This window comes from Lepisosteus platostomus, chromosome 7 (genome assembly GCF_059453375.1).
Source record: "Lepisosteus platostomus isolate fLepPlt1 chromosome 7, fLepPlt1.hap1, whole genome shotgun sequence".
Lineage (NCBI taxonomy): Eukaryota > Metazoa > Chordata > Actinopteri > Semionotiformes > Lepisosteidae > Lepisosteus > Lepisosteus platostomus.
In genome coordinates, this window is record NC_142617.1 from 29,856,931 (window position 1) to 29,872,103 (window position 15,173).

Sequence of the window (15,173 nt, forward strand, 5' to 3'; positions counted from 1 at the left end):
AATAGAAATTATCACAGAAGTAATTTTTGTTTCTTACATGTAAGTAAAAAACAATTGTTATAAACGTATACATAACTTGTACATAATTCAGAATTTAGAGTTCCTGTTTCAGGTGGTTTAAGAAAGTCACTGACATAGTTCTTGAGTGTTCCTAAACTACACCTCATTTTCAGACTCCTATGGTATTGTAGGTTTGCTTGCTTCTTACACGTTTATAACAAGTTGCCAAACCACCTAAATAAGTCACTTCTGGCACTAAGTGTAGAATCACTGCTGTATATGTTATTATTCTACATTGTTGTTGCTTAAATCCAATCCGTGGTTTTCACTAACAAGCTCAAAACACTATAGAGTTGTAAGCTCATATTGGTATTCCTCTAAGTGCTCAGTAACATACTGTGATTTAACCCATACAAACCAAGGTCTGCATTTTCAACAGCAACTTAATCCTCATTTTGAACCAGAGCGTCATTCGAGATCTCCACATTTTCACATAAGTGCCCTATTGAAGTAGTTTGTCTAATCTTACTCTACACTGTGGCAATATTGTAGTAACAATGTGTGTTCTTGCAAATTCTTCATTTTCATGTCTGAATTTACCTGAGTAGCACTGAAACCAATTATCATATTATCCAACAGCCATCCTGGCCTTTGAACAGGAAGATTTGCTATCTTTGTGTTCTTTAAAAAGTGAAGTTTTGCTGCAGCAATAACCAGCAGCATCAACTGTTTTTTCTTTGTTGCATTGGCATGCAGCAAAAGGGAAATATAAACTTCACTAAGTTTGAATAAAGGCACCATCATCCTTTGCCAAGAATGTTTTTGGGCATTTGTTCCAAAAAGGTCCTATTTCATCAGAATTGTAGATTTTCTCAAATCTGTCTTCTCAATTCTCATGAGTGAAATTTACCTTGTAGGAAGCATACCTTCCTTTAGTAGCACATCCTCTTTCATAACCTAAAGTAGACATGGGCAATCCATGCCATCAGTTAAAACGGTGGAGCCAGAGTTCACTGACACACAATCTCAAATTAGCGGTAAAGCAGTGGAAGAGTTGTGAGTTTTTTAAATTAAAGCTGGTCCATCGACAGACACTATTTTGTCTGACTTGTAAACCAGAAAAGCAGAGCTCATATGATTTACTCAAATTGGCCTTCCTCCTTTCTTTTCCATTCTGCGAAGTCCACTGTCTCAGCAGTGACCAGCTCCTCCTTTTCTTTTCCAGGCATGGATTGTTTGAACTTCACGTGCTTATTCTTTAACAATGTGGTTAACAGCAGTTAATTTGTCTTTAAGAGACAGGGAGAGTATTTCCTCTTGAAGCCATAACCTATTACAATAAAAAATAATTTGGATGACCTTCCAGTTCCATTTTCAAACAGATCATCTGATTTTGAACACAAAAATGAAATGGGAATACTGCCCAATAACCTAATAAGAACCTGTGATAAAATAAGCACTTCCAACAATGCTGATTTCATGCTTTTAATACAGGGATGTTTGAAACCCAGGTTTATTGGGTGTTTACTGTTTATTCAAACAGCCTGTTGCAATGTCTACCCTTGGTGTACAAGGGTGTATAACTGTACATGTTGGTGTACAAGTTCTGTCTAGCTGTATAGTTTCTTCTTGTTTTTTAGCATCAGCAGTCCGGCAGTAATCCTGTTTTTGTCATGGAAGTGGAAAGTAAATAAGACTTGACATGTAAAGGTCTGCATGAGAGCCTGTGACCACTTGAAACAGTCTATTCTTCTTAAGCCAAACAGCAATAGTCACTGATATTTTAAGCAGTCTAAATGTAGTAAAGTAGGATTACTTGACAAGTAACTCTTCGCCGTCCAACTTCCCGCTATAAAGACTGGAAAATGTTGTAGGAGCATTTTAGATCGGTTCAACTTTATAAAAGTTGTACAAAACTTTTAGCAGTAGAAACGCAATCTTGTCAATATTTGATTTGTTGTGACATCTGGTAAAGAAAAATATCCTTCTAAGCTACCATGTTGCTGTATGTGGGATATTCTATAGTTTAAACATCTGAAATAAGAAATATCTTTAAAGCTGAATGACAGTCAAAATGACAATGCAAAGGTTTCCCTTCAGCTTCTCTTTTTCTGGAGTGTTTTTGATATGTTTATTAATATCTTCTGTTTCTGGAACGGACTGCAGCAGGTGTTCCTTCACGGTTGATAAGGTGGGGAGGAAAAAATGCTGTCTGAGAAACATGCAGGGAGTGTAGCTACAGTGATGCCCAAATGCAGTTGGAAAAGACAGTGAGTGCTTTGTCTGTAAAGAGTTAAAGCTCCAGCTGCTGTTTCTCCATGAAGGTGTGTGATTGAGAGTGACTTTGTGTACATACAGTAGTTGTGGTTTTCCGACCAATCAGACTGGTTTGTACAGATGTGATGGGCTCTGTGGAATGTAAAGAATGTTGAGGGATTGGGGCATGCACGTTAATCCACAAAGGGGCAGATCAGTAACATGAAATGTGGCAGGGACATGAACATGTCCATAACATAACATGGTCCATAAGCGCTAGGATGGGAAGAGGTAATAGTATGTCAGTAGTAATTACATGTAGGAAGGGCAGCAGCAGTCCAACCAACCAACTTATTGCCATGACATTAAGTTTTCATAGTGTTGTGTCTTTGTTTAATTTTATATAAAGTTTTCTAATAAAGCTACTTGAACACGTTTAACATCCCTAATCACAGGCACTTTAAAACCAAGTACGCTTTTAGTACTTTAGTGGGGCTAGCAGAGGGCACTCACCCTGCGGTCTGTGGGTCCTAATGCCCCAGTATAGTGACGGGGACACTATACTGTTAAAAGGCGCCATCCTTCGGATGAGATGTAAAACTGAGGTCCTGACTCTCTGTGGTCATTAAAAATCCCAGGGTGTTTCTCGAAAAGAGTAGGGATGTTACCACGGTGTCCTGGCCAAATTTCCCATTGACCCTTACCAATCATGGCCTCCTAATAATCCCCATCTATGACCTGGCTTCATTACTCTGTTCTCCTCCCCGCTTATAGCTGATGTGTGGTGAGCATTCTGGCGCACTATGGCTGCCGTCACATTATCCAGGTGGATGCTGTACATTGGTGGTGGTGGAGGGGAGTCCCTGTTACTTATAACAGGGATTAAGTGGAGTGTCTAGAAAAGGGCTATATAAATGTAAGCAATTATTATTATTACTATTCACTCCCAAGTTTGTTTCTCATTCTCATCCAGACTCCATTGACATCTCATGAACACCATCTATATAGAGGTCCTGAACCACTTTCTACATTATTTTTTCAGCTGGTTGTGTCTCACTGCTTATTCCTTTGTAAAAGCCAGGGGATTAATGATATTAGCTTCCAAAGGTCCTTTTTCTCCTCTATTACTACTGGCTGCTTTGCATCTGTGCCTGCTGTTTCACCTGCAGCATTGTGTGTATGAACTGAAAGAGCAGCAGTTGGACTGCTGGTGATTTCTCCAAGCCCAGTGGTATTTAATCTTTTTCTTAACAGTTTATTATAAGATATATATTCATAATGTGGAAACCTGGCAGAGAACACATTGGACAGTAAGTTGAAGTTATAAATTATATTTCAACATAGTCAGATTCATGGGAACAAATAAAGGATTAATTTTTGTACCATGGTGCTAGTATCTAGTACTGGGCTTAAAAACTGAAGAAGTCCAGTATGCAAAATTGAGTTATGTGTTATAATGATAAAAAGATCATATATGCAATAAACTATGACTTTAGATACATTAAGCCCAATTTGACCTCATATCTAACCAAAGGAGGTGTAGTTGCTTTCACAATCTGTTGAAATGCAGATGATTAAGAGCTGCCTTTTTTGAATATTTTCAAATGCAGCATAACCTCATTAATGTTTGATAGAACTAGTTCCAGAGGATTCTAACTTATTTTCTAAGTATTGTGTGCTGGAGTTGGTATTTCCAGTTTAGGCAGTTTTTTTTCCTTTGAATGCCAGAAGAATGAGTTTCATTTTGAAGCTTTTTTCTAAAGCCCCTCCTTCTTGGTGCTGACATTTCAAACTGATTTGTTGGAATTTGTGCATGTGGAAGTTTCCTCCTGAAGAGATAATTTGTCTTTTATCAGTTGTATAATGCAGTAATGTTTTTTTTGTTTTGTTTACAAGTGTAAGAAGTGACAGAGTACTTAAATGCTGCTAAATATACAATTGACCTTACATACATGATGCATAAAAAGCTTTTGAGTTCACTGACACTTTCTGTCTGCCTTAAAACATAGTAAATCTTGGAAGGTTTCAGGGCTCTTCCTAGTAGTTCCCTCTGAAAAGCATATCTGCAATATGATAGGGCTTTACCTTTATTACTGATTATGTAGAATATACGTGTTAATTGACATTTTTAAATTCATAGTTCAGAATAAAACACACCATCCATGTTTTCCTTCTCTTAAGTTCAACATGTCTTGTTTTCTCGCTGAGGGCTAAGTAACTAAAAGTGAAGTATGTACATTATGGGTTCTACCTTGTGGTTATTTTGTAGAACATTTTAAAAGATGTTTAGATAGTGTGCATTTTCCTGAATGTTTTTTCCTGAGTCTTATAAGTCTTATAACTTAATGTTATTCTAACTAATCCTGATTTATCTAATTTGGAAAAGTCAATTAAATGATTACATGAAGTAAAATTTAACTATAAAGCTTTTTCAATGGATTTCAACCCAGTTGACCTTAGTTTGGCTTCTTAGAAGTCATTGTGCAGCTAATGAGTGCCAGATGATTTTCTCCCTATTCTCAGCACAAAAAACAAGCTCTTTGTTGTTCACTTGTTAGGATCTTTACTCTTTCAAACTACATCTTAATGATCAGTAAATATAATAATACATTTGATAGCATTTCTTCTAGTAAATCCCACAGACATGCTGTTGGTCAGTTAATACGTGGGAAGAAATTTTCATGCTAAACAACAAAACTTCTTTTCCTTTCTGTTGTATAGGTCGCAATGAGTTGATAGCGAGGTATATCAAGTTGCGGACAGGAAAAACCCGCACAAGAAAACAGGTAAAACCACAACTCTTTTGGGGGGGATTTGAGGGGGGAGCTGCATAAGCGTGCGTTGGCTGCAAAGGAACAAGTAAAGCTTAAGTCCACGATGCAAAGTAGAAAGAGCAGCCATGTCTTGACTGAGGTGTCTTCTGGAGGTTTCACCTGAAAAGTGCTCAACAGCCAAAAAATTGCATTTCTTCTATCTACTTTGCAGCAAGGGATTGATCTTAACTTGCAATTTTTTGTTACTCTACCCCTTTTTGGTAAAGAGAATAACATTTCCTACCTGGCTTATCAGTATACATCTGCCCTAGTCTTCCACAATTGACATATAGACTTATAAAACAGTATAACATATTTAATTTCTACTGTAATGCTAACACCGAAGATTCTGAGAAGAATAAGTGGGGATATTTTTTATAAGTAAATTCTTTCAAAAACATACACAAATCAATAAACTGCAGTTTATACCTGTCCATTCCTTATCAGAAGTTTGTCTAGCCCTGGTAAGAGACAGAGATCTAACCCAGAAGCACAGGGCAGAAAATGACACTACATCCTGTATGGAATGTCAGTCCATCACATTATACACACATGATTAAGCATGTAACAGCCAGCAGATTCATAGCAAAAAAATATATATTACCCACAAAGGAAAATTAGCTGACTTTGGTTATAGTGCTCTGATTTGATGCATAGTGCCACCTAGTGAGGATCTGAGGATCCAATCTGCAATATTTTGCAGTCAGGGAAGCATTTTCTGTTTAATAAGAACTTTGCAATAACTGTAAATGTATATAGAAAGCTTCAGTGTCTAAGATACAATATGAAGGCTATTAGAATATTATTGTCATTACTTACGAAGATATGAGGCTGAACTGCAAAGCAGAAAAGGTCAACATTTGAAAAATGCCTTCTGGGAATGTAGTTTTTCACTGGAAAGTCCCTACCTTTTGTCTGTCACAACTCTTCAAACTCTTCCTCTCTAAGAAAAGCCTATTACATTTTTGTATAGCTTATGTTGTCTGCAAGAAACATTGCATATATTTGTAATTGAAAAAGGTAATGGTAAAATGGTATAAGACATCTTACAAGGGCTCAGGGACAGTTTGGTGTATATGGTAGCATATTTCTATTTTTTTTTCTTATGTTTACAATTCAGCCTCTAAATACACATGGTGGGTTGTGAATAGTTATACATCAAACACCTCAGAATCATTAGTTTGCTTTATATAAAACAAGCTATGTATGTTCCATTATTATGTAAACCAGGTTGTAGACTTTAAGGCTTTAATTTATACCTTTATTCTTTATACTAAAATAATTTTAAAACATGCTTTTAATCTACTGTCTTTAAAATAAAAATAAGTAGTATTATAATATTCTAAATATATATTTATATTTTAAGTAGAATATAAAATATAAAATAATTTATTAAAAACAAAATTATTTTAAATGAGCCAGTCATGACAGAAGGTGCTGTAAACAGTGTGAATAATAAATGCACAGTGGAATAATATCTGACTTTCAATTATAGTATTGGTGTTGAACACTGGTCTTTCAATGCTTATAACTGAGAATTGAGGAATACCTTAAACGTAACACTTCATGAAGATAAAAAGAACTGTCCCTGCAAGTCAAATATCTTAACCATGTGCAATTATGCCATTTTTCATAGAATGTAATTTCATTAATAAGTATATATATTGGGAAAATAAAATTATTCAGTAGCTTTTTGTGTTTTTGGCATCATACTTTCCGAGCGAGCTGGGAAAAATTGCAGGCCATATTGTGATTATCAAGGCAATAACATCTTACGTTAAGTTGTTTTATTTCTAATATGTTCAGCTTTTTCACACCGTCATATGTATTTTATCTTAATGTTTTTAAGTTTTATTGTTTTGTGGTCTGATTAATCAGAATAGAATTAACTTTGGTCAAATACTGCATAACAGCTGCTGTTCTACATGAATCCCCACACTACAAATACCAAAAAATATTATTTTTTTCTTTACCAGGTATAGTTTTAAATGAGTGCTTATTTTTTGTAGCTCACAGTATTTACAGAGACCAGTGGCTCCTGATGTTTCTGCCCTGTGCAACATTTTATATTCCCCTGTGAGCTCCCACTATGTATACATGACTACAATAGCATTAGGCAATGAGTGGCTTCTGCAGCAGAACTGATAATCTCTGGAGAACTGTACTGCAACACTTTGCCACTGTGAGTGTGTTTGTTTAAAATTGTTTCACGCCCCCCAGGTGTCTAGTCACATACAGGTGTTAGCACGGAAGAAAGTTCGGGAATATCAAGCGGGCATCAAGGTAGGTTCCGCCCGCGGTTCCATGGGTAGGGTGTGGTTGGGCGTCTCTTTCCTCCTTGGTTACGGCTTCTCTTTTCTTTCTTTCTTTTTGTTTTGTTTTTCTTTCTTTTTGTTTTCTTCCCCTTTTGCTCTTCTTTCTGCAGGTTTCTAGCCATTTGCAGGTTCTTGCCCGGAGAAAATCTCGCGAGATACAGTCAAAGCTGAAGGTATGCGCTTTTTTGCGGGCTGGGCGGGGCTTCTAAAAGCTTGGCTTTGAGCTAACCAACCAGAGCTCCAGCAGAACACCTGAGCAGTGGCACCAAAAGGGGAAAGAGTCAAATCGCAGTAGATTTTTATTGAGTTGGAGGATTATACCTTAAGACAATAGAGAGAGAGAATCATAAAGCATGCAATTTTAGATCAAATCCAAAAATGTTTAGATAACAAAGCCAGCTTTCTTGCACCTTCATAAAGCAACCTTTAACCTACAATTATGAGTCTCAAAAAAATTATCAGCTGCACACGATTCACTGAAATCTTGTTGACCATCTTGAAATAGATGTTGGAGAATATTGAAAATGATTTGAAAACTTTTCTATTGACATTCAACTTCTCTGTTGACATTCAACTTTTCTGTTGACATTTTTAGTATTTCAAAAATTTAAATTATATATTAAGACATTTTTTTGTAAATTGAATATAATATGCACAGTGAGCACTGACAGTTCTCTCCGCACTAAAGTGCCTTAGTAAAAGATGGATTATAAGAAGGTGTATGGTAATGAAGTAGTATAGAATTGTATTACATGGAGCATAAGTAGCATAAGCTATGGATTATGTATAAAATAAAATCACTTAATTGTATTTGTTTTTTTAATTTTGAAGCTTTTGCTTATGAATTAACACAAAGTTGACAAATCAAACAGTTCAGAGAATAGTTTATGATTGTCAGTATTGCTAAGAAATCAGTTATGTAAGAAGCCTTTAAAATGATAAAGTCTGGATCAGATTCAGGGAAAGTCAGACAAAAGATGCCTTTAGTTTAAATTTGATGCATGGTTAATTAGGAGATAGTGTCGAAGTGATGTTTTGACATTTAAGGTGCAAATTGATGAAGGTGTATTCCTCAAGAGAACGACTGAAAGAAGTAGGGATTTCATCTTTGGCCTAAAATATTTTGCAGACATTAGTCTAGGCTTGCAGAGTCATTATATAGACATAAAAGTAAAAAGTAGACAGTAGTAAGATCCGCATGTAACTGAAAAAAAAACTAACTGTTTTTGGAAAACAGTTTTTAATTTTTTAATTCCTGGGAATAGCTATAGCTTTTGTATTGTTAAGGTTAAGAATTACAATTGTATATTTTTAGGCGTGACATGCAGAGGAGAATTTGTTAGGTGTTACATGCAGAGGGTAATGGTTATGTATTATTTATTTTTGTAATTCAGTTAAAATACCAAAATGCATTTATAGAAATCTTATGTTCACTTTTGACATTAAATGGCCTGGAAGGTACTGGTCTTCCAATAATGTAATTGTGTATGAGGCTTAGCTGTTCTGTAAATAGTCTTCTATAAAGAAAACTTAAGACTTAAGAGTTAGAGAACATTATACCCATGCTTACCCATGATTATTGCAGTTGGTGAGCATTTTTGAACTCTTATTTGTCTTTACTGGTGAAGGTTTCTTTAGTTGTTTAACAAAGATCACTGATGGATTTTTGTATGATTTGCTGTGGGTCTGGATTATCAGTGAAATAAAGGCTGCAAAAGACCATGAACAACATACAGGACTAGAAAATAACTATATCAGCATATTTGCTGATGTTTTTCTGTCACCTATGAGGTCTGGCACTGACAGATATATTCCCTGGAGCTTAGTTATGATCTGGCCAGGCATTAAAAAGTAGGCCTGACAGTGAAAAAGTGAAATTTCAATTCAAAATTTAACCAAAAAGGTAACATACAAAATCCGTCGTTACTTCAAAAACAAATCTGATGAAAGCAAATTCAATTTAGAATCTAGAGAATTGCTAGACAGTTGAATGAAGAATACATCACAAACACTGCTGTTATTTAGGAGCCTATAGAATGTGTATTTTGTGCTTTTTGCATGCTTTAGCTTATGTGGGCTGTATTGTATTTGTATAGCACTTAGATTCTTTCCAGTTATGATCTTGGGGCTGCTTAATGCTACATTCGAGCAGGTTTACCACTGGTGCTGTGACTAACCCGCTAGTGCTGCTGCAAGAAGGCTTTCCTGTGCTCTGCTTTGACATCCACCTTTCCTCTTTTCTCCCCATGTGTGTGGGATTTTCCATTCTGTCTATTCAAATTGGTGACTGAAACATTCAATGTACAGCTGGTCTGGATACTTCTCTTACTCATTTTGGACTGTATTCACCGAAAACATTGTTCTGAATCTGTTATCAACATAAGCAAGCAACCTACATGAATATCTGCACTCACAGACCAAAACAAAGGAGAAGCGGCTCATAAAACATGTTATGCAGATGGGTAAAATGTCACCATACTGTCACAATTTGTGCTCTAACAAAATGTAAATTTTATCTTATTTCCATGACATTTTTTGTCAATGAATTCTAGCAAATGCAATTTAATGTAATCTCAGTGTTCAACCAGTCTTGCAGAAAAAAGGTTTTGGCTGCAGTTAGAAGCCAGCAGGTGAACATATTGTTCCTGAAGATTGACAGTATCTTGAGAGTAGTTATTGCAAAGGAGCAGTTGGCTCAGTCACACCAGTCAAATCTAAAAGCAGATTAGGCACATAACACAATAGTGCGGTATTACAGAACATTCCTAGATTGTGTGTAGATGTAGTAGATACCTGCTACATCTTGAGTGCGGCAATAACAAAAATAATCTGGAACCATAATTTGTAGTACTTCTGATGTGACATTAAAAGTCCTTTTACCTGTTATTGGACTTTGGATGTTTAGTAGTTTTCAGTCCCATTCAGTCTCCTGATAAGTTTTTAAATGTGTTTAAAAGTGTTCATATAAAAGTGATGTAAACCATTTACATCTATATTTTGTCTGATTGCTTGGAACATTAGCCACTTAAACTATTAAAAATTGGATTAATTTATTAAACTATTTGGTTATTGAAGATTGTGTACTTCTGTCCCAGTGATAATAAGTAATAAATGGGTACTTGCATTAATGGTGAAAATTGGTAATTGTTGCAGAGTATTTAAGTAATGAAATAAGTTTAAATTGAAAGAAAAACCTGATTCCAGCACTTGCTTTATATATGAATCTAAAGTAATACTTTATATTCATAATTTTGTTATTTATATTGATTATTTATACAGCAACAGTATTCAACCCCTGCCAATAAGATCACTTTGTATATTCACAAATAAGTCAAGTACTGTATATATATTTTTTAAATAATTTATTTTGTCAAAATTATAATGATCAAACTGAATAATGTCATATATGAAATAACTTGAATGTCAGCAAAACCTAAAATAAAGAAACTTATATAAAATGTACTGATTGCATAAGTGTTCAGCCCACTAAGTCAGCACTTGGTGGAATCCTTTGGCAGCAATACTTCCGTCACTAGTTCTGGATAGGTCGCTAACAGGTTTTTACAGTGGGGAGGTACAAATATGTTCCTCTTGGCAAAACTGCTCCAGTTCTGACATGCCTGTTTAAAACATCTGATGGATTGCAATCTTGAAGTCTTGCTGCAAATGTTCTCTTGGATTCAAGTCAGGTTCTTTACTGGGCTGCTCAAAGACATTCACTCTCTTCTTGTCAGACCACTTGGTTGTAGCTTTGGATCAAAACTCCTGCTGTTCTTGTCCTTCTGAAATGTGAATTTTTTACCCAGTTTTGGAAAATTGGAAGATGTTTTTGCTCTAGGGACCTACAGTTTGCAACATGCATAACATGATAACTAAAATGTTTTCAATGTGTCTGCAGTATATTTTATTTGAAATTTAAGATGATTTTTGAAGTAAGCATCTTAAAGTAAACCGATGCTTTTCTATATAGGCCCACTTTGTATAAGAACTGGGATGTCATTGATTCTATGAACAGTGACTCTAATCTCATAGAACATTGCAGATGTTTTAAAGTCATTGCTACACAGTGGCTACAAAGTGACATCCCTAATTAATTTAATTTGCCTGTTGCTCAGTTTGGAAGGAGAGACAGATCCAGGTAGTGTCTGGATTGTATGGGTACACTTTTGACTTTTTAAAATACTTTACTGCGCTCAAAGGGATAAATAACCTTTTCTTAACCACTCCTTGGATTTGATTACAAAAATTCTTGGTCTTATGGTTGATTCGTTAGATAACTAGGAGTGCGAGTTTAAAATTAAATATCTGTCTAATGGAACATAGACACATGCATTGACTTTGAAAAGTAAAATGAAACCACTTTGATTATAGACATACTGAAACCATTACACTGAATTTGTGACCGATTTAATCTTACTATAGGCAAGGGGTTGAATACTAACGCAGTTAACAGTTTCTTAATTTTCCTTAAATTCCTCTTTTACATAAAATTCTGTCTGAATAACGTTATTAATACAATCATACCACAATAAATGTAGAAACTTAGAAGGAGTTGAATAATGTTGGAAGGCACTCTATATAAGGGTTCTTATTTGTAGATGTTTATTGTTCAGATTAGATTATTTCCTGTAATGTTCTGTGACATTAATTATTTGTCGACCTCATTCCCAGCCTTTATCTGTTCTAATGGCAATTCTAATTGCCAGCCTTTATCTGTGTTAATTGGAATGGTAATCTTAGACTGGCCGCGATGAGGTAAAAAACAGCGTAACACAGAACAAAGTTTATCTCTATATCTTAAAGGGGAACTGCAATGCTGTTTTTATTTTTTGGGGTTATGAAGAATCAGGACTGATGAGTGTATTTCAAACCACACTTAAAGTACAATGTACATATTAACAGTAAAACTTCCAATTTACATCACAATATCCAGGTATGTGTGGCGCCATATTCTGTGATTTGGAACGAGGCAACAAAACTTCTGGTGAGGGCAAACTTACATTGTATTACATTGTAAACAAGCAGGCTTGTAAATACATCTATTTGAATCCAATAGAAATATTGCCCTCAACTTTGAGACAGTTTTGCTGAAGGAAACTTTCTGTGCTAAAATATCTGCTGCACAACCTCTACTTAATTCGCTCGTACATCGCATTACATTAGTCATTACAGTGACTAAGTGAGAAGGAAGGTCTGTATCACGTCATAATTCATGGATACTCTCACTCTCACCCCTGGTGACACCTGTGGGTTTGCAACAACATGTCGACTTAGAGTACTTTCACAAAGTTCACAAGTTTGTGCTTAGTTTGAAAGTTTTCTATGCCATCAATGAGTTTATTTTATTACTGAAGTTTAATAACCAGTGTGAGAAATTAGAACTGCAATTCCCTTTTAATTTTATGGGGTTTAGAAATGAAATACCAAATCTGGCCCAGAGCAAAAAACATTTCAGTAACATGCCAGTTGCTGTTTTTTTGCTTAGAGAGAGATGAAAGTACTTTCATTGTCCATTTTGTAATTTGTTCTTTTAAAATAAGAGAAACCTTTTTTTGTTTTAACTTATCACTTTGCAGAGATAAACTTTGGATAAATTCCAATAACTACTGATGTTATTCTTGTACCTACGTTTGAACTGAGAAGCACATTTTTCTGCAGACAATCTATTTTAGCAGAGAGCAGTTTACAATATTACAGTATGTAGATACTGCATTTGGTAGATGTAAAACTAGGCAAAGCTATCACACAAATCTACATAAGTTTTGAGGTTTGATATTTTGGTTTCCAGCACATTTTCAATTGATAAAAAATGTAGCCTCAAGACTATACTGTACTTTTGCATACAAAATAGATTATAGTACATTTGATCTACTATAATGAATTAGGGTGCCATAAATTATGGAAGTGTTTGTAAAGTTACTCTAGGTTTTTACTAACCTTAATTGTGTAAATAATAGTCCTATAAATAATATTCATATCAAATGAGTCATATAAACAGTGACAAAAAATGTAATAAGTACAAAGACTACATTAAGGCTTATTAAGCTAAATTAACACTCATGACATATGATGGGGGCAAAAAGTTTTTTTACCGTGTTATATTTGTAAAAGACATTTAAATATTTTGTGTTATATTAAGTATGATATCTGGTAATAGGGATATTAAATAAGTTATTGCCAACAGTGTGGTCCTCACACGTTTCATAGGTTAAAATCCTTGTCCAGTTAGCAACAGTACATTCTATTCATACTGTGCTTTCCAAACACTGAGATTATTTGTGCAGTGAGACTCATTTCGGACAGTGCTGTTTCAGTCACCAGTTTAACAGGCTGCAAATCTTTTTGGTGTGGTAGAGGATCAACATTAATTGAGAATTGAAATCTTAGTACTGTCACATCAAATACCATTTAATTATGTTGCAGTCTTATGATCTAATCCTGGCTATTTATGATATTTGTAAATGCTCTTGTATATTTGTAGTTAAGTGATTCTTGTGTGGATAATTTGGGCACTTCCTTACATGAATACAGAAGTTAAAGGGTACCTGTTTGTATATCATCTATTTTATTTTTCAATAGAGTGTTGTGTCTAGATCTGTTTTCTAAGAACCACTTAATTACAAATCATAATAAAATGATAAAAGAAATTTCATAAAGATCATCTCATTTTGAGCTGTTTGATCTTGGAAATCAAGCTGAACTGCTTGTAGCCTGGAAAAAAGACTACACACCCTTATTGATATATCAGGCTTTTGTGATGTAAAGCCAGAAATCAAGATAAATCATATCAGACATTTTTCCATCTTTAATGTGACCTTACAACCAACAAAATTCAAGAGAAAAACAAATAGATAATTATTAGGAAAAATAATTGAAATTAAAAAACCTACAACACCCTGTTTGCATAAGTAGCACCCCCCAACTAATACATTGTGGAAGCACCTTTTGCATTTATTACAGCAGTAAGTCTTTGTGAATAAGTCTCTATCACCTTTGCACACCTAGACCTTCAAATTGCCAGGGGATCTCCTTTGCCCAGCCCTCTTCAGGTCATTCCACACTTTTTCTATGGGATTGAGGTCTGGGCTCTGACTGGGCCATTCCAAGACTTTGATCTTCCCTGGTTGACTTGGGTGTGTGCTTTGGGTCGTTATCATGTTGGAAGGTGAAATTCCTCTTCATCTTCAGCTTTCTGACAGAGGCCTGCAGGTTGTGTGCCAAAATATCTTGATATTTGGAGCTAGTCATTATCCCATCTATCTTGACTAGAGCCCCTGTCCCAGCTGAAGAGAAGCAGCCTCAAAGCATGATGCTGCCATGCTTCACAGTAGGTATGGCGTTCTTTGGATGATGAGCTGTGTTGTCTTTGCGCCAAACATATCTTTTAGAATTAAGGCCAAAAAGTTCAACCTTTATCTCATCAGACCATAAGACATTTTCCTACATGATTTAGGATGATCGAATGTATTTTTTTGCAAAATTTAGACGGGCTTGGATGAACTTTTATGTGAGAATTGGTCCTTTGTCTTGCCACCCTACCCCATTGCCCAGACATTTGCAGAATACGGGAGACTGTTGTTACATGCAAGGAGTGACCAGTACCTGCCAGAAATTCCTGCAGCTCCTTTAATGTTGCTGTAGGCCTCTTGGTAGCCTCCCTGAAATGTTTTCTCCTTGTCCTGTCATCAACTTTGTGGTGCCACATTTTCTCCACTTATTGATAATAGTCTTTACAGTGCCCCATGGTACATTCAATGCCTTTGATATTCTTTTATACCCCTCTCCTGAT

The 15,173-nt window shown here is 35.4% G+C and overlaps 1 protein-coding gene and 1 long non-coding RNA gene across 12 annotated transcripts in view; one reads left to right on the plus strand and one right to left on the minus strand.

Annotated features, from left to right (window-relative positions):
* The window catches only part of LOC148658504 (uncharacterized), a 340,797-nt gene that overhangs the window by 208,089 nt on the left and 117,535 nt on the right, over positions 1–15,173 (minus strand). The gene's annotated exons all lie outside the window — the stretch shown is intronic.
* Positions 1–15,173, plus strand: part of tead3a (TEA domain family member 3 a) — a 99,223-nt gene that overhangs the window by 57,203 nt on the left and 26,847 nt on the right. For 4 of the 11 annotated variants that reach the window (XM_088639776.1, XM_088639778.1, XM_088639772.1 and 1 more), the window contains 2 exons: positions 4,978–5,042; positions 7,290–7,352. In XM_088639776.1, coding sequence (XP_088495902.1) covers positions 4,978–5,042; positions 7,290–7,352 — 128 coding nt within the window. Of the gene's footprint in view, positions 1–4,977; positions 5,043–7,289; positions 7,353–7,494; positions 7,558–15,173 lie in introns of all 11 variants that reach the window. The other 7 variants (XM_088639777.1, XM_088639779.1, XM_088639773.1 and 4 more) reach the window with 2 other exon arrangements.